General features: G+C 41.5%; 1 protein-coding gene across 1 annotated transcript in view; it reads left to right on the forward strand.

The window, feature by feature from the left end:
• FAM221A (family with sequence similarity 221 member A) overlaps positions 1-20,057 on the forward strand; it is a 148,093-nt gene that overhangs the window by 62,952 nt on the left and 65,084 nt on the right. The window contains 1 exon segment of the mRNA XM_053714149.1: positions 11,690-11,782. Within this exon segment, the coding sequence (XP_053570124.1) occupies positions 11,690-11,782 (93 nt within the window).

Below are 20,057 nucleotides of genomic sequence, written 5' to 3' on the forward strand. Positions count from 1 at the left end.
AAAACAATTACACCTAATCTAAAAAAAAATGGATTTCAGAAGCTTTCATCCTATTGGCTGATTTAAATTTGAAGAATCAAATCAGCCAATAGGAATACAAGGTACGCCATTTTGAAACGGATAACTTGCATTCAACTTCAGTGTACGGCGGTAATTGTATGAAGGGGACGCTCCACGCAGGATGTCATCGCCGTCCAGGATAGCTCTGCTCCGCACCGCCAGGATGAAGATAGAAGGCATCCCCGAGATAGAAAAAGGTGTCGCCGCCTGGATGAAGACTTCTCGCTGCCTGGATGAGGATGGATGACCGGACTTCGGGAACCATGAGTAGATTTTCTGGGGTTAGTGTTAGTTTTTTTTTTTTTTTTTTTTTAAGATTAGGGCTTTGGGTTTGTAAAAGAGCTGAATGCCCTTTTAAGGGCAATGCCCATGCAAATGCCCCTTTTAGGGGCAATGGGTAGCTTAGGTTTTTTTTAGACTTAGGTTTTTTATTTTGGGGGGTTGGTTGGGTGTGGTTTTTACTGTTGTGGGACTTTGTATTTTTTTTTCTAGGTAAAAGAGCTGTTTAACGTAGGGCAATGCCCTACAAAAGGCCCTTTTAAGGGCTATTGGTATGTTATAGTAGGTTAGGGGGTGTTTTTATTTTGGGGGGGCTTTTTTATTTTTAAAGGGCTATTAGATTAGGTGTAATTGTTTTTATTTTTCATAATTTCGTTTATTATTTTTTGTAATCTTAGAGTTTTTTATTTTTCGTGATTTTAGTGTTTATTAATTTTTGTTATCTTAGATTTTTTAATTTTTTCATAGTATTAGTTTTTTTAAATTTGTAATTTAGGTTTTTTATTTTTTTTTGTAGTATTAGGTTTTTTAAATCATGTAATTTAGGATTTTTAATTGGTATGTTTTTAAATTTTATTAGAATAGTTTTGTTAGGTTAATTTATAGTTTAAACTTAGTCTTTTTTATTTCACAGGTAAGTTTTTATTTATTTAAAGATTGTTATATTGTAATTTTTTTTAGGGGTTAATAGGTTTATTTAGTGTCGGCAATGTCGGGGGCGGCGGATTAGGGGTTACACTACAGAAATAATTAAAAATAAAAATAAAAGTAATAAATAAAATTTAAATACTTTGGTTTGTGGGGCCAAACTGGGTACTGGCAGACAGCTGCCAGTACCCAAGATGGCGGTAATTAGGTAGGGGAGAGGGTTAGAGAGCTGGAGGGGGGGATCAGGGAGGTTGGTGCTAAGGCAGGGGTCCATCACAACTAAAATATTTTATTATTTTTATTTTTAAAAAAAACAAAAAACCTCTTTTATTTAGTACTGGCAGACTTTCTGCCAGTACTTAAGATGGCGGGAACAATTGTGGGGTGGGGGAGGGAAGAGAGCTGTTTGGGAGGGATCAGGGGGTGGGATGTGTCATGTGGGAGGCTGATCTCTAAAATTAACCCTGCAAGCTCCCTACAAGTTACCTAATTTAACCCCTTCACTGCTGGGCATAATTCACGTGTGGTGCGCAGCAGCATTTAGCGGCCTTCTAATTACCAAAAAGCAGCGCCAAAGTCATATAAGTCTGCTATTTCTGAACAAAGGGGATCCCAGAGAAGCTTTTACAACAATTCCTGCCATAATAGCACAAGCTGTTTGTAAATAATTTCAGTGAGAAACCTAAAATTGTGAAAAATGTAAAGTTTTTTTTTTATTTGCTCGCATTTGGCGGTTAAATGGTGGCATAAAATATACCAAAATGGGCCTAGATCAATACTTGGGGTTGTCTACTACACTACACTAAAGCTAAAATTAACCCTACAAGCTCCCTAATTAACCCCTTCACTCCTGGGCATAAAACACATGTGGTGCGCAGCGGCATTTAGCGGCATTCTAATTACCAAAAAGCAACCACAAAGCCATATAAGTCTGCTATTTCTGAACAAAGAGGATCCCAGAGAAGCATTTACAACCATTTGTGCCATAATTGCAGAAGCTGTTTGTAAATAATTTCAGTGGGAAACCTAAAGTTTGTGAGAAAATTTGTGAAAAAATGAACTTTTTTTTTTTTATCGCATTTGGCGGTGAAATGGTGGCATGAAATATACCAAAATGGGCCTAGATCAATACTTTGGGATGTTTTCTAAAACAAAATATATACATGTCAAGGGATATTCAGGTATTCCTGACAGATATCAGGGTTCCAAAGTAACTAGCGCTAATTTTGAAAAAAAAATGGTTTGGAAATAGCAAAGTGCTACTTGTATTTATTGCCCCATAAATTGCAAAAAAAGCAAAGAACATGTAAACATTGGGTATTTCTAAACTAAGGACAAAATTTATAAACTATTTAGCATGGGTGTTTTTTGGTGATTGTAGATGTGTAACAGATTTTGGGGGCCAAAGATAGAAAAAGTGTGTTTTTTTCCATTTTTTCCTCATATTTTATTATTTTTTTTTAGTAAATTATAAGATATGATGAAAATAATGGTATCTTTAGAAAGTCCATTTAATTACGAGAAAAACGGTATATAATATGTGTGGGTACAGTAAATGAGTAAGAGGAAAATTACAGCTAAACACAAACACTGCAGAAATGTAAAAATAGCCATTGTCATTAAGGGTAAGAAAATTGAAAATGGTCCGGTCATTAAGGGGTTAAAGGGACACTGAACCCATTTTTTTTTTCTTTCTGGATTCAGATAGAGCATGCAATTTTAAGCAACTTTATAATTTACTCCTTTTATCAATTTTTCTTTGTTCTCTTGCTATCTTTATTTGAAAAAGAAGGCATCTAAGCTATTTTTTGGTTGAGTACCCTGGTCAGCCCTTGTTTATTGGTGGGTAATTTTATCCATCAATCAGCAAGAACAATCCAGGTTGTTCACCAAAAATGGGCCGACATCTAAACTTACATTCTTTCTTTTCAAATAAAGATACCAAAAGAATGAAGAAAAGTTGATAATAGGAGTAAATTAGAAAGAGAGTCCAGCAAAAGAAAGTCCTGCACCCCAGGTACTCTATGTCCTAGCCCCCTTTGGTATCTTCACTATTTCTTCCCCGTGCTCCCTCATTTAATTATCTGTAAAGTTTCTAATGTTTGTCCAAAGTCCCAATAACACTTAGGGGTAGATTTAACACCAGTCGAGCGGACATATTTCGCTGTCGGCATTTAACATTGCACAAGCATTTCTGGTGAAATGCTTGTGTAATGCCATCCCCTGCTCACTGGCAACCAATCGGCCACTTGCAGGGGCCGCCAATCATCTTGATCGGATCGGGATGATTTCAGTCCACCACCTAAAAGGTGTCGGATAAGTTAAGGAGCAGCAGTCTTACGACCATGGCTTCTTAACGTTAGTTTCAGGCAGACCTGAAACGATGGGGCTCGAAGCAGCATCCGCTGCTTAATAAACGGAGCTCTTAATGTTAAAATACTGTATGTATCTAATTTATAATTTATCCAATTTGCTTAAAATTGCGTGCTCTATCTGAATCACGAAAGAACATTTTTTGGGTTCAGTGTCCCTTTAAGAAAGTAGTAAATGTTGGTAGTTTAGCTATTACATAATCGACTGGAGCTCTTAGGAAGTGCGACCAGTCAGGATCGCTGCACGGACACGCCCCCCAAGATGTTTTTTTTAAATATCAAATAATCTTAATTTGTTTAATGTCAAATACAGTGCAAAATGAATAGGCACAAAAATCTAACACTGAACAGTAAACAAAGTTAACCAATCATGGTGAGCAAAAACAGTAAGTATATGTCCTCACATATAATCACAGGTAATCTTCAGGCCACTCAAGTCATAGCCTGATTAATACTATCTCACCCCTAGCAATATAGTAAAACAATACAACAGTGTCCAATAGAAGCATTCCCTGGTCATCAATATTATGAAGCTAATTAAAAAAATGATATTGCTAATATATAAAATAGGTATATTAAAGCAGTAACATGCTTAGTTACCATGGAGAATACTATATATAGAGAGGGGGGAGATTTCCATTTCCAGTTATGTGAGCATCTGGCGGGGGGGGGGGGGATTAGTAAATAAGAAATGTAATATTTCATGTAGATTTTGGAAAAAGTATTTTTTTTTCTTTTGCAGTGTCTGTATCTTTCCTGTAAGAATAATTAATATGTTCTAAAAAGCCACAGCTGTCTGGTAGGAAACTGAACAGATCTCCAGAATCTAGCGAGCAAGACACAAGTCCTAATCAGATAGAGTTTGATTTAAAACTTCAGACTTTTGGTTGTTGATTAAAGGGACATGGAACACAATCTTTTTCTTTCATGACTTAGATAGAACATACCATTTCTCTTGCAAAGTGTATCCAGTCCACGGATTCATCCTTACTTGTGGGATATTCTCATTCCCTACAGGAAGTGGCAAAGAGAACACACAGCAGAGCTGTCCATATAGCTCCCCCTCTGGCTCCGCCCCCCAGTCATTCTCTTTGCCGCTCTAACAAGTAGCATCTCCACGGGAGGGTAAAGTGAATGTGGTGTTAGATTTGTAGTTTTTTATATCTTCAATCAAAAGTTTGTTATTTTTAAATAGTGCCGGTTTGTACTATTTACTCTCTAGCAGAAAGTGATGAAGAATTCTGCTGAGAGGAAAATGATTTTAGCATTTTGTAACTAAAATCCACTGCTGTTTCCACATAGGACTGAGGAGTACCAGAAAACTTCAGTTGGGGGGAACAGTTTGCAGGCTTTAACTGCTATAAGGTATGTTCAGTCATCTTTTTCTAGTCAAGAATTAGTAATGCTAGAAGACTGACAAGAATCCTCATGTGGGGAAGGTAAGCCATATTCTGAGACTCAGTATAAAAGGAAGGCTTAATTAACAGGGCTCAAAGACTGGTGGACACTGTTAAAGGGCAATCGATTATTTTGTAGTGAAAATATAAGAGTGGAGAGGGAGGGGGCCTAAATTTCGCGCCTCAGTTTCGCAGTTCATATTGCAGACAGCTTCATGCAATAGACTACTTGAGGACTTCATAGAGGCTTATTTCTCATCAAACTAATCCCCAGGGTCAAGGTAGGGCCACAGCAGATTGCTGTGGCATGGTACTGGAGTTTGCTAACCGGTTGTCAGCTTTAGGTTGCTCCGGTTCGGGCATTAAGGGGTTAATTGACTTGATATTTGCTGTGCAATCATTTCAAAGCATTAAGATTGTGTGGTAAAAATTTCAGAAAGATTGGATCATTTTTGAAGATTTAGTAAAAAAGTGTGCGCTTTTTATTATTTAAAGGCACAGTACCGTTTTTTCTCAAATTGTATTTTTCAGTATTTGAGTGCTGTCTAAGTCTGTTTAACATGTCTGAGCCTACAGATAAACGTTGCTCTATGTGTTTAGTAGCCATGGTGGAACCCCCTTTACATTTGTGTTTTAAGTGTGCTAATGTATCTATGCATTTTAAAGATCACGGTGTTTCACTTAAAAATGTAGCCCAAGATGATTCTTTAACAGAAGGTAACGAGGATAGCCCACCTTCCTCTCCCCATGTGTCGACACCAGTTACGGCCGCGCAAGCGATGCCTAGTACCTCTAGCGCATTGGCCCCTATTACATTACAACAATTAGCAGCAGTCATGGATAATTCCCTTGCAGCATTTTTATCCAAACTGCCAGTTTTTCCTAAAAAGCGTGATAGCTCGGTTTTAAGAACAGAGTATGAGCAATCAGAAGCTTTGGAGGGTTTATCTGTTGTACCCTCACAACACTCTGAAGTGTCGGTGACGGATGTGCTGTCCGAGGGAGAAATTTCTGATACAGGAAAGGTTTCTCAGCGGGCAGAATCAGATTCCTTAGCGTTTAAATTTAAGCTGGAACACCTCCGCGTGCTGCTTAAGGAGGTATTAGCTACGCTGGATGATTGCGACCCCATGGTGGTCTCAGAGAAATTGTGTAAAATGGACAAATACCTAGAAGTCCCTGTATACACTGATGCGTTTCTGATCCAGAAGAGGGTGGCGGATATTGTGGATAGGGAGTGGGAGAGACCAGGTGTACCCTTTGTTCCCCCCCCCTATCTTTAAGAAAATGTTCCCCATAACTGATCCCAGGCGGGACGCATGGCAGACGGTCCCTAAGGTAGAGGGATGAATATAGTGGTGAAAGACAGCACCTTTACTGATGTCCTCGGGCACAGGAATGGGTTAGCCAAACCCCAATGTGAAGTCCAAAGAAGTAATTTTCCAGCCTCCAGTAAAATTTAAAAGACCTTTATTGTTTCCTTGCAGGGTCCATCATACAAACAACGTTTCAAACCATAACTTGGTTCTTAATCATGTCACATGATTAAGAACCAAGTTATGGTTTGAAACGTTGTAGAGGGGGCAGTTTCAACACTAGCCAGACGCACAACCATACCAATTGAAGACAGTTGTGCTTTCAAAGATCCTATGGATAAAAAATTAGAAGGTTTACTAAAGAAAATATTTGTTCAACAAGGTTTCCTTCTCCAACCTATTGCCTGCATTATACCTGTGACTACTGCAGCGGCTTTCTGGTTTGAGGCGCTGGAGGAGTCGCTCCAGACGGAGACCTCATATGACGAAATTATGGATAGAATTAAGGCTCTAAAGCTGGCTAATTCTTTTATAACAGATGCCGCTTTGCAATTAGCTAAGTTAGCGGCGAAAAATTCTGGTTTTGCCATCATGGCGCGCAGAGCGCTCTGGCTTAAATCATGGTCGGCCGATGTGTCATCTAAAACAAAGTTACTGAATATCCCTTTCAAGGGAAAGACCCTTTTCGGGCCCGAATTGAAAGAGATTATTTCGGATATCACTGGGGGAAAGGGCCATGCCCTCCCGCAAGATAGGCCTTTCAAGGTTAAAAACAAGGCTAATTTTCGTTCCTTTCGCAACTTCAGGAGCAGTCCTGCTTCAACCTCTGCGACCACAAAGCAAGAGGGTAATTCTCCACAGCCCAAGGCAACCTGGAAGCCTTTGCAGGGCTGGAACAAGGGTAAACAGGCCAAGAAGCCTGCATCTGCTACTAAGACAGCATGAAGGGGTAGCCCCCGATCCGGGACCGGATCTGGTAGGGGGCAGACTCTCTCTCTTTGCTCAGGCTTGGGCAAGAGATGTTCCCGATCCCTGGGCATTAGAGATAGTTGCTCAGGGATATCTTCTAGAATTCAAGGACTCTCCTCCAAGGGGAAGGTTCCACATTTCTCGTCTGTCTACAGACCAGACAAAGAAAGAGGCGTTCTTACGCTGTGTAGAAGATCTACTCAAGATGGGAGTGATATATCCAGTCCCAATTACAGAACAAGGACTGGGTTTTTACTCAAACCTGTTTGTGGTTCCCAAAAAGGAAGGAACTTTCAGACCAATCCTGGATCTAAAAATTCTAAACAAATTCCTCAGAGTTCCATCTTTCAAGATGGAGACCATTCGGACAATCTTACTGATGATCCAGGAAGGTCAATATATGACTACCGTGGATTTAAAGGATGCGTACCTTCATATTCCTATCCACAAAGATCACCATCAGTTCCTAAGGTTCGCTTTCCTGGACAAGCATTACCAGTTCGTGGCCCTTCCCTTCGGGTTGGCCACCGCTCCCAGAATTTTCACAAAGGTGCTAGGGTCCCTTCTAGCGGTACTAAGACCGCGGGGCATTGCAGTAGCCTCTTATCTGGACAACATCTTAATATAGGCGTCGTCTTTTCCCAAAGCCAAGGCTCATACGGATATTGTTCTGGCCTTTCTAAGGTCTCACGGGTGGAAGGTGAACACAGAAAAAAGTTCTCTGTCCCCGCTCACAAGGGTTCCCTTCCTGGGAACATTAATAGACTCGGTAGAAATAAAAATATTTCTGACGGAGGTCAGAAGGTTAAAGCTTCTAAGTACTTGCCGAGCTCTTCATTCCATTCCTCGGCCATCTGTAGCTCAGTGCATGGAGGTAATCGGATTAATGGTAGCAGCAATGGACGTAGTCCCTTTTGCTCGAATTCATCTCAGGCCACTGCAATTGTGCATGCTCAAACAGTGGAATGGGGATTATGCAGATTTGTCTCCTCAAATCCAACTGAACCAGAAAACCAGAGATTCTCTTCTCTGGTGGTTGTCTCAGGATCACCTGTCTCAGGGAATGTGCTTCCGCAGACCGGAGGGGATCATTGTAACGACCAACGCCAGTCTGTTAGGCTGGGGCGCGGTCTGGGGCTCCCTGAAAGCTCAGGGCCTATGGTCTCGGGAAGAGTCTCTTCTCCCGATAAACATTTTAGAACTGAGAGCGATATTCAACACGCTCCAGGCATGGTCTCAGCTAGCGGCGGCCAAATTCATCAGATTTCAGTCGGACAACATCACGACTGTAGCATACATCAATCATCAGGGAGGAACAAAGAGTTCCTTAGCGATGAAGGAAGTAACCAAAATAATCAGATGGGCGGAGGATCACTCTTGCCATCTATCTGCAATTCACATCCCAGGAGTAGACAACTGGGAAGCGGATTTCCTAAGTCGTCAGACTTTTCACCCGGGGGAGTGGGAACTCCACCCAGAGGTTTTTGCTCAGCTGACCCAGCTATGGGGCATTCCAGAGTTGGATCTGATGGTGTCCCGTCAGAACACCAAACTTCCTCTTTACGGATCCAGGTCCAGGGACCCAAAGGCGGCATTGATAGATGCTCTAGTAGCGCCTTGGTCCTTCAATCTGGCCTATGTCTTTCCACCGTTTCCCCTTCTCCCTCGGCTGGTAGCCAGAATCAAACAGGAGAAGGCCTCGGTAATTCTGATAGCGCCTGCGTGGCCACGCAGGACTTGGTATGCAGACCTAGTGGACATGTCATCTGTTCCACCATGGACACTGCCAATGAGGCAGGATCTTCTAATACAGGGTCCATTCAAGCATCCAAATCTAGTTTCTCTGCAGCTGACTGCTTGCAGATTGAACACTTAATTCTATCCAAGCGTGGGTTCTCTGAATCAGTCATAGATACTCTGATCCAAGCTAGAAAACCTGTCACCAGGAAAAGTTACCATAAGATATGGCGGAAATATCTTTGTTGGTGTGAGTCCAAGGGTTACTCGTGGAGTAAAATTAGGATTCTAAGGATATTGTCTTTTCTCCAAGAAGGATTGGAGAAAGGTTTATCAGCTAGTTCCTTAAAGGGACAGATATCCGCTCTGTCTATCCTTTTACATAAGCGTCTGGCAGAAGTACCAGATGTTCAAGCATTTGCACAGGCGTTAGTTAGAATTAAGCCTGTCTATAAACCTGTGGCTCCTCCATTGAGTCTAAATTTAGTTCTTTCAGTTCTTCAAGGGGTTCCGTTTGAACCTTTACATTCCATAGATATTAAGTTATTATCTTGGAAAGTTTTGTTTTTGGTAGCTATATCTTCTGCTCGAAGAGTCTCAGAATTGTCTGCTTTGCAGTGTAATTCACCCTATCTGGTGTTCCATGCAGATAAGGTAGTTTTGCGTACCAAACCTGGTTTTCTTCCTAAAGTTGTTTCTAATAAGAACATTAACTAGGAAATCATTGTTCCTTCCCTGTGTCCTAATCCAGCTTCTAAGAAGGAACAACTTTTACACAATCTTGATGTGGTTCGTGCTTTGAAATTCTATTTGCAAGCAACTAAGGATTTCAGACAAACATCTTCCTTGTTTGTTATCTATTCTGGTAAGAGGAGAGGTCAGAAGGAGACTGCTACTTCTCTTTCCTTTTGGCTGAAAAGCATCATCCGTTTGGCCTATGAGACTGCTGGCCAGCAGCCTCCTGAAAGAATTACTGCTCATTCTACCAGAGCAGTGGCTTCCACATGGGCTTTTAAAAATGAGGCTTCTGTTGAACAGATTTGTAAGGCAGCGACTTGTTCTTCACTGCATACTTTTGCCAAATTTTACAAATTCGATACTTTTGCTTCTTCGGAGGCTATTTTTGGGAGAAAGGTTTTGCAAGCAGTGGTGCCTTCCGTTTAGGTTACCTGTCTTGTTCCCTCCCTTCATCCGTGTCCTAAAGCTTTGGTATTGGTATCCCACAAGTAAGAGAAAACAGAATTTATGCTTACCTGATAAATTACTTTCTCTTGCGGTGTATCCAGTCCACGGCCCGCCCTGGCAATTAAGTCAGGTTAAAATGTATTGTTTTAACTACAGTCACCACTGCACCCTATGGTTTCTCCTTTTTCTCCTAACCGTCGGACGAATGACTGGGGGGCGGAGCCAGAGGGGGAGCTATATGGACAGCTCTGCTGTTTGTTCTCTTTGCCACTTCCTGTAGGGAATGACAATATCCCACAAGTAAGGATGAATCCGTGGACTGGATACACCGCAAGAGGAAGTAATTTATCAGGTAAGCATAAATTCTGTTTTTAAACAACTTTCCAATTTACTTCTACTATCAAATTTACTTCATTCTCTTGGTTCTTTGTGGAAGAAGCAGCAATTCACTATTAGGAGCTAACTGAAAACACTGCGTGAGCCGCTAGCATGAAGCATATATTTACAGCCACCAATCAGCAGTTTTTTAAACCTACCTAGGTATCCTTTTTCAACAAAGGCTACAAAGAGCACAAAACAAGTATCATATAAGTAAATTGAAAAGTTTGTTAAAATCAAACACTCTTTCTGAATCGTGAAAAAATAATGGGTTTAAAGGGAAAGGAAACTTGCATGACTCAGGTAGAGCATGTAATTTTAAGACACTTTTTTAAATTTACTTCTATTTCCAAATGTGCTTAGTTTTCTTGATATCCCTTGTTGAAAAAGAATAAGCACATAACCTACACTAGTGGGAGCTAGCTGCTGATTGGTGCCTGCAGACATTTGTCTCTTGTGATTGACTAACTAGATGCGTTCAATTAGCTGCCAGTAGTGCAATGCTGTTCTTTCTGCAAAGGATAAAAAGAGAATGAAGCAAATTTGATAATAGAAGTAAATTTGAAAGTTGTTTAACATTTTATGTTCTATCCAAACCATGAAATAAAATTTGGGGGTTTCCTGTCCCTTTAATGTCTCTTTAAAACATTTGATTATCTACTAAACTTCAAGCTGTATTTTTTTTATTTAGCAAAGTTTGCACTTTTTTGGTGTTTCAGAACAGTTTTAAGGAGCTAGCACATATTCAATATGTTTACTTTATCTCCCCTGCTTGGCCAGTTAGAGATATGTAAAACAACTCCTTGCAAAGTTTTGAAGAAACATTTAGTTGGCTATAATTCCAAGCTGGTGCATGCTAGGGTCGGATGCTAAAGATTAGTTTTGATTTACCTATACATCTCTTCATGTCCATAGTGACAGTCCTGCTAATCTATACCTCTCAGGGTGCCTTAGTGCAGTGATTTTCAACATTTTTTTTGCCGTGGCACACTTTTTTACATTAAAAAATCCTGCGGCACACCACCATCCCAAAATTTTACAAAATCACACATCGTAGAATAATACAGCATATATTATACATCATAATTATTGTCTGTGAATGAATGTCAATATGTCATGGTTGTAAATGATGCCTGCCTGTCTGCCTGATGAGCCTGTCACATCAAAACAAGCAAAATTAAAAAAATATGTCACACTGTTCTCAGTCTGCCGCGGCACACCTGAGGATCTCTCATGGCACACTGGTTGAAAAACACTGCCTTAGTGTGTGTACCTGGATATCACTCTTAAAAGAAAATCTGTTTGATCACTTTCATTTAAATCTGTTTAAAGCTTTGCTTAATTCTAGGTGCTCTAAGTAACAGCTTTTTGGAATCTTCTGAAAGAGGATTGTCTCACCCATTTCTACGAGCATATGACTCTGCCTCCAAATCTCAAGCAGGTAACAGTTGTTCAAATGTTATACATACCTTGATTCTTGGAGTTACTCTAATAACTTGTAACCATTATTAACACAATGTTTTTTAACAAAAAACACAACTAAGAGCAATGGATAAACAAAATTTGTTGCTAAAAGGTCCATCTTTAAGGAGGAAGAAGCCGTTCTTTCAGTTCTGCTGTCGTCAATTCTTTGGAGACACTGTTAATCCTGTATACATTTCTTGTGGAACATAACAAAAACAATAAAAAAAGGATATCTGGTTTATGTGCAAGGAATATCACCCCCATGTCAATATAGAAAGGGACAAGAAAGTAAAGAAGCAGAAGGGAAGGGAGGGGATGTAAGATGGGGGGAAGGGAGAGAGGAAGAGAGTCCTGCACCCCAGGTACTCTATGTCCTAGCCCCCTTTGGTATTTTCGCTATCTCTTCCCTGTGCTCCCTCATTAAATTATCTGTAAAGTTTCTAATCTTTGTCCAAAGTCCCAATAACACTTAAGAGTAGATTTAACACCAGTCGAGCGGACATGATTCGCTGTCAGAATTTAGCATAGCACAAGCATTTCTGGTGAAATGCATGTGTAATGCCACCCCCTGCTCACTGGCAGCCAATCGGCCACTTGCAGGGGTCGTCAATCATCTTGATCGGATGATTTCAGCTTTACGACCCGGCTTCTTAACTTCCGTTTCAGGCGGACCTGAAACGATGGGGCTCGAAGCAGCATCCGCTGCTTAATAAACGGAGCCCTTAATGTCAAAATAGTGTATTTATCTAATTTATAAAGCATATAGTAGTATAGTAGGTTAGCTTAAAACACAGTTTTATTATTAAATTCTTAACCTAGTTTTTTCACAAGTGCAGTCATTTGGTTGTTAGTTGACGCTAGTATTCATAGCCACTGATTTCTGATTGGTAAGTGATTTAACCCCTTGACTGCTAAGCTATTTAATACTCCTGTGCTAAAGCTATTTTTTACACTCATTGCATTTCAATATCAATTTTAGTGTCTTTTCTTTAAATGTAGCCATGCAAATTATACCTCAGCAGATCAACCAGTTTTACCATGAAAGTACAACAACTTTAGTTTGCAGAAATACCTAACAATGACAAAAAGCCTCAATATGGAATGGCAAAAAAGTGATTTTGCTTTTTTTGTATCATTTTCTATAGCATACATGGTAAACATTAGGATAGGAGTCATTATTTCCTAAATGCTTTTAAACATACACTTTATAATTCCACATTTTTTAGCAGTTTGCCTTCTTAAAGCTGCAGTGTTTAGGATTCTGCCATTTTATTATTCAATAAAGATTGATAATTGTAAAATGCAAAAATGAATAGAATTTTCCCTTTAAATGATGCAGGGGCCAAGATATGTGCTCTGTAATAGCCCTCCCCCTGTATTACTATGAATGTAGTGCTTCTCATGCGGGGCCTTGTGACCAGCTGGACAGAAAGTATTTACAGGTGGTGAGAGTCCACAATCCATTTCTCCTGGAAATTCCTCTTCTCTACCACTAGGAGGAGGCAAAGATTCCGAAACCCCAAGAGCCATATAAAACCCCTCACGCATACCTCATTCTTTACTTTGCCTCCACTGCAGATGGTTGAAGTATGAACATGTGCATTTGATTCTTCAGAGAGAGGGGTTTTCAGTCTATATTGAGGCCCAGTTTCCCCTCAGAGTACAGTGCTTGTCAGAGGGATGTATATGTGGAATAGTTTGTAATTCTTTTTACACCTATTGGGAACATTTTCATAAACCTTTTATAATTGGTCACAGGGACTTGTCTTTTGCTTCCCTTTATGGATCTACAATATACTCCTATTCCATTGCTGATATGTTTCTATACTGGTTGGCTGTCTGTTGCTTATTTGCTGGTGGACAAGTGTCTATTGGTGTCATTTATTATGCATTTTAGACAATCTATAGTTGATGATATGGGCACTTTTTTAGTATGTACATATATTTGCTAATATATATGGCACTTTTTTAGTATGTATATATATTTGCTAATATATATGGCCCTGGGACTGAATCCTTTACACTATTCCCTTGCTGTTTTGCATGCGTCACCTTTTTTTGGCACCCTTAGTTTGAATTTTGCACGTCAGCCTTTAGGTTTATGCACGTTGCGGTTCCTCACATCAGGTTAGCGCACGTCCCTTTAGTCTCTCTCTATGGTTCTTTTGTGTTTCGTCCGGTTTACGCACGTCAGGTTACTGCACATTTGTCCCTGGCTATGCAAACGTCAGGTTTTTGGTGCACTAAATTCCTTATAGCTGTTAGTTTTTTCTTTTTGCACGTGTTAATTATTTCTGATAAGAGTTAATGTCTCCTGCTTTGTTTTGTAGTTCGGATTAGCCCACATTGTACATGTGAGTTTATTTAAAAAGTTACTTAGGAGTAGGGTAAGTGATTTCCATTCCTCATGAGCTTTTTAAGAGGGTTATAGTGTTTATTGCAGTGCTTTTCTATATGCTATAATAGAGCAGTCTGATTTTGTCCCTAAATCTACCCTAGAAACTGAGCCCTCTAACAACTTTCTACCATTATTAGGTGGTTTCTACCATTATTAGGTGTGCTTATTGTAAAAACTCAGGTTTAGAATTATTAACGCAATAAGGCCAACCTAATGGTATTTCTTTGGTTATTAATGCACCTTCTGATTATTCATTACAGGAGAATACTGATATAGTTTCACCTATTGTGAAAAATCTTATCAAGTTTGCAGTTTCTGAGGTGCTGGCTGCTCTCCTGTCTTCAAACAAGTGTAAAAGTTAAGTTCCGATTTTACCTTCTGAAAGTTCCATGTGCCCTGAGACCTGGAATACTGCTTTGTCTTCAGATGGTGAAGTTTCCTCTGGTGATGAGGAATCTTCAGCTGATGTTGAACCTGATATTTCCTCATTTTTTTGTTTAAAGTTGAACATATTCGTTCTCTTCTAAAGGAGGTCTTCATTACTTTAGGGGTTAAAGATCCTAACGTTTCTGATGATAAGCCTTGTAATTGTTTAAATTCTGTTTTTAAGACTGTTGTTAATCTCCCTGTCATGATTTCTAGGGAATGGTCTTAGCCAGGTAATGTATTTACTCCTTCTGCAAGGTTTAACAACTTATATCCTTTACCTGCTGCTAATGTTGATTTGTGGGAAACTATTACCAAGGTGAATGGGGCTATTTCCACTCTGACTAAACGTACTACTATTCCTATCCTGAGGTAAAAAAGGCTGCTGAAGAAAACAGTGTGTAATGAGGCATCAATATGAGAGACCTGTTGCATCCTTTTGCAAGGGGACAGAGTAAGCCTCTTTCAAGAGGCTTGTTTTTAGTCTGTTCCAGATCCCTGGGTTTTGAATATAATTTCTCAGGGACATCGAATAGGATTCAGAACAATGCCTCCCAGAGGAATTTTTTTTTCTGTCCAATGTTCCAAGGAATCCTGTAAAAGCTCAAGCTTTTTTCAAGTCTGTCTCTGATCTGGAAGCTATGGGAGTGATTGTTCCAGTTCCTTTGCAGAAACAGGGGAATGGGATTTTATTCAAATCTCTTCATTGATCCAAAGAAGGGAAGGTACTTTGAGACCAGTTCTGGATCTGAAAGCTCTGAACAAGTTTGTAATGATTCCATCTTTCAAAATGGAAACTATTAGGACTTTTCTGCCTTTTGATCAGCAAACTCAGTTTATGTCCGAAATAGATTTAAAGGAAGTTTACCTTCATGTTCTAAGTCACAAAGAACATTTTCTTCATAAATGGAACGAGTCCACAGCTGCATTCATTACTTTTGGGAATTCAGAACCTGGCCACCAGGAGGAGACAAAGACACCCCAGCCAAAGGCTTAAATACCCCTCCCACTTCCCCCACCCCCCAGTCATTCTTTGCCTTTCATCCCAGGAGGTTGGCAGAGAAGTGTCAGAAGTTTTTGATAGTCTCTAATGGAGGGTAGTACTCTTCAGCATGGGACTGGAGTTTTAAGTAGTCCTTTCAGCCTCTCAGTGAAAGCTTGGATGAATGAGTCCGGAGATGCAGGGAGAGTCTTTCTGCGAAACCATCCCCACTTATTTTAGCAGCTCCACAAGCAATCAGCGTTGACGAGTTTCGCTGCCTGCTTTCTTCTCTCAAGTCCATGGCAGAAGCGATGCTATTATCTGTCACACTTGAAGGGCCGTGTTCCTGTTCCATGGCGTAGATTCCGGTAAGATCGTTTCATTTTACTTTCTGCATGAAATGTACTGTATTACAGATGTTTTCCCGAGGGGCTACCACCTAGCGGGACTAACTTATATCAAAGGGCCTCAGTGATGCTTCTTTTGTATCTTGGAATTAAGGGTTAATATCTCCTGAGGGGGGTTATTGAACAAGATTTTTTTAATCATGTTTGTTATATGATTCAACCTGCTTATGTGTAGTGTATTTTGGCTCATGGCTGTGGAACATAACAGCTTTTGGAAAGTGACGTGGCCTTACGGTCGGGCGCGCATTTTGGACTATGCGGTTCTCCTGGTGACCGGACGTGGTCACGTTTTTGGCCTCCATTTCCGCATTCCTGACCGTGTGGCGACAGAGAAATTCTGGTCTGCTCGTGTCGGGTTCATAGGAGGTGGTGAGTGCCCCAGCCATTGTGGGTGTCAGGTGCCGTTTAGATTTTTTAGTCTAATCTTTTGTATTCAAGTTATGGAGGAGTCTGATATTGTGGAGATGGACGTCTCTCTATCATTTTCTACTTTGTGCGCAGAATGTGTATTGCCCCGGATGATACAAGCCTATCAGTTATGTTCTGAGTGCCGTATTAGAGTGCTCAATTCCTTGGGATTGAGGACTCAAGGGGCCACTGAGCCATCCGCTTCTGGTGCTTCTGTCCTCTGAGTGGTGAGTTCCCTTCCACCATCACTTACTACGCATGCAGGTAACCCAGACTTTGCTTATCCTTCTCTGGAAGGTGGCTTGTTCCTGTCGGGGGTTTCAGCACAATTTCGCATGTCCATAATTTTAGCGCTGGCGAATCTGCAACTTCCAGAAGTTGGCTTAAGATATTTTTCATATTCCGTTATCCAGGGCTCCTCAGGCATGGGATGGCCTGTTCAGCTCTCTGGTGGAACGACTGTCCCTGAGTCTTTAGGGGGTCAATCTTCAGGGCCGGAGTCGTCTTTTGCTCCGGCGGAGGTATGCTGTGCTTTTCGGTATAGACTGGTGCACCTTCGTGTTTTATAGGCATGCTATGGCATTGTCGGAAGATCCCATCCTTAATGGATCTGAGAATTTTCAGTCTGCTTCTTCGAATAGCTTACAGAATTAGATGTAAGGGGATGAAGTAATCTTCTTATAGTCTTGTTTATTGAGTATCCTTTCCAGTTCTGAGCTTGGAAGAACAAGGTCCCTGTTGGACCGGTCCTGCGGGTGCGCCTGTTCTTCTTAGGCGATAACCTGCGGGTTGCCTTATCTTTTATTTTTATCCAGTGAGGATTGTTTTTATTTGGTTTAAAGCTCATGTTGGTTTTATATTTCCTTCAGGAATTTTATCTGGAATCGATACTCACGATTGTTTGATTGCACTGTTACTTCTAAGGACGTTTGTTCTGGACGAGTTTTAGTCCTATGTTTGTCTGATGTTTATTTCTCCCTCTGTAGAGGAGATTCTATGCGGTCTTGACAGTGAGGGCCCTTTTTTCCAGGCTGGTCCTGATTGGGTTCAGATTCTTCTGTCTTGAGGCCTTATCAGACACATAACGCCTGTTTTGCCTGGCTGGTCAGGTTAGGGCGCCGAGTGCTTCACATTATTATTTGTGTTATTTCTTGTTTTTCTTTAACAAGTTTCAGCTAAGCATTCTGAGAGGACCTGAGGGTCCGTGAGGCATGGGGGATTAGTTCAGTCCTCATTAGCCTTTCTTGTTGGTCAACTGGGACTAGGAGTTCTACTGTGACACACTCAATTGATTCCGTTTTTCTATCTGGTCTTGGAGTGTCTCCTTCCCCGCGTGGGTTGGAGGTTGGGAGGACTTCGGACCTCCTTGTTGCCGGTTCCTGGCAGTCTTTCCTTCAGGGGTTCTTTGGAATTGTCCCTTTTGGTCTTGTTCCTTTTGAGGTTCTCTTCCTTCGGGTCGAGACTTCTGGACTTTGTCTGTGTCTACTTGATGGTTTTTGCCGTCTAATTAGGAAGTGAGGGTCGTGTGGCTTTTTCCTACTTCCGGGTGTTAGTCGTCTCCATATCAGGGACGTTAGACTGTATTGTCTCCTTCTCCAAGCTTCACTTAGGATTTTTTTCTACTGGGGTTTGGAATGCTCTGCATTCTTTTTCCTTGGGTGTGGTCCTCTGGTTATGTATCCTGAGAGGACTATGGAGACTAGCCTTTGTTCTACTCTCTACCTTCGGGTGTCCTTGTTTTTCTCCCTTGGTCTTGGACTTCTTGTGTTTTGTCCTTAATGCCATTTTTGGAGGGTGGACTCCTGCTAGGGGTGTCTCTTCCCGTGAGCTGGGAATTAAGAGTGAGTCTTGTTCCCGTTCTCCAGTTTAGTCCAGTTATCTTCCTCTGTGAGGTCTGATTCCTTCAGACGAGGAATTTGTGTTCCCTGGGGTGTTGTATGTTTTAAGATGATTCTGGGGCCCGGGCCCAGGGTTCTTGTCTTGGATCCTTATGGATGTCTGGAGACTTATGATCCTGTGGACTGGTTTGGGGCGACCCAGTTTTTCCTGGGAACACAGGCTTTGGCTTAATGGCTAGCGCGTTGAGCCTGCAAGCAGCTGAGCCAGGATTTGCGCTCACCTTCGGGTGCTGGCATGTTCCTTATGGTCTGTTTTGTCCTTGGAAAGGTCCCACAATGGTTTAGTTGTAGGCTTTGTGGGCTTGTAAGCTGATAGTTGAGAGTTCAATTCCAGCTATGGCTATATGTTTTTCACAGTGCATGTCCTTTCACTTTGTGTTGGTTCTGTGATACAATAGTTTGCACATGGACTTTTCCGAAGTGTGTTTGGGGAGTTTTCTCTCTGTGGGATTAACAGTGGTGTCTGGATGAATTTAATTTGGTCCGTGGTTTAATCGGACTATGACTTTCTTGTCTTCTGGGCATGTGCGCTGTCCTTTATCTGTGTTTTCACCATTGAGGAGGTAGTTGCCTTTCTTAAGAGGGGGATTTTCTCTCTCGGGAGGGTCATTGACCTGCCCTCTGTGCAGGAGGTTGGAACAGGTGCTAGGGGATAGCAGTCTGCTGTTCTGGGGCTTGTTCTGTTCCAACTATCGAAGTTGAGGTCTCCATGTCGAGACTGTTATAGAGAGTTTTGCCAGGTCTTTTCAGGGAGCTACAGCACTTTCCTCTGTTCAGGTCCTGGGGGTTCTCCTTGGGAGTACCTATATTGGAAGAGTGGATTGGGTTGGCACCCAAGCTCTGTTGGAGTTCCTTCCACTCTTTCCATTCCCTGGGGGCTTGTGGTTGGGGTTTTTGACTGTTCCCCCTGTCTTTCAGGAGTGCCTGTCACTTGGGCTGCTCTGGTGTTTGGAGCAGGATCTGTGGTCTGTTGCTCTGCTGCTTCGTCCTCGGGTCTTCGAGGTACGGGGAGCATCCTTGAGGGCTCTGTGTCTTCTCCACATTCAGGATCTGTGGGAAGGAATGGCGGCTCTTGGATAGCCTGTGACGTGTCTACTGCTTTGTGGATGCTTAGCAGTCTGACAGTTTGGAACCTATCTTCAGCTGCTCTTTCTAGCCCTGCAAGTTTCAAATGTCAGATTCATCTTTGGATGACTGTAGCGTGCAGTGTTTTGACTCGGGTGTTTACCTATTTGTACTGCACATGGTTTCAGTTTCTGAAGATTTAGATATCTGAGCGACCTTGGTGACTCTGGGGACTTTTGTCTTCAGTTGTCTTCTAGGGTTCGGTTGCACTGTGTTTGGGAGAAGATCTCTTCTCTGTTTCAGATTCCCGGTCCTACCCCGTGGTTTCTGTACAATCTGTGGTCTGGGCATTGCCTTCCCTTGTTTCTTCGAGACTGATTGGGTCTCTGTGAGCTTGGCCTAGTTTCTCGGGGTTTTGCCTTGTATTTTTATTTGGGACTCGTACCCTATTTAGGCTTTTTCTGGAGTCCTTAATGGATGTTCATCTGTGTCTTTTCCCTTTGTGGGAGATAACGGTAGTCTAATCCCTTTCTCTAGTAAGGGGTGTGTTGTTTGGGACCGACTGCTTGGGGACGGTGTCTCCTGGAGGCTTGTTGGCTCAGTCGTGTCTAGTTCCTGCGGTCTATAGCAAGGCTTGTGGACTATCTGTGGGTCAGTGTCATTGGGGG

The sequence above is a fragment of the Bombina bombina genome, chromosome 5 (genome assembly GCF_027579735.1).
Source record: "Bombina bombina isolate aBomBom1 chromosome 5, aBomBom1.pri, whole genome shotgun sequence".
In the NCBI taxonomy this organism is placed as follows: domain Eukaryota; kingdom Metazoa; phylum Chordata; class Amphibia; order Anura; family Bombinatoridae; genus Bombina; species Bombina bombina.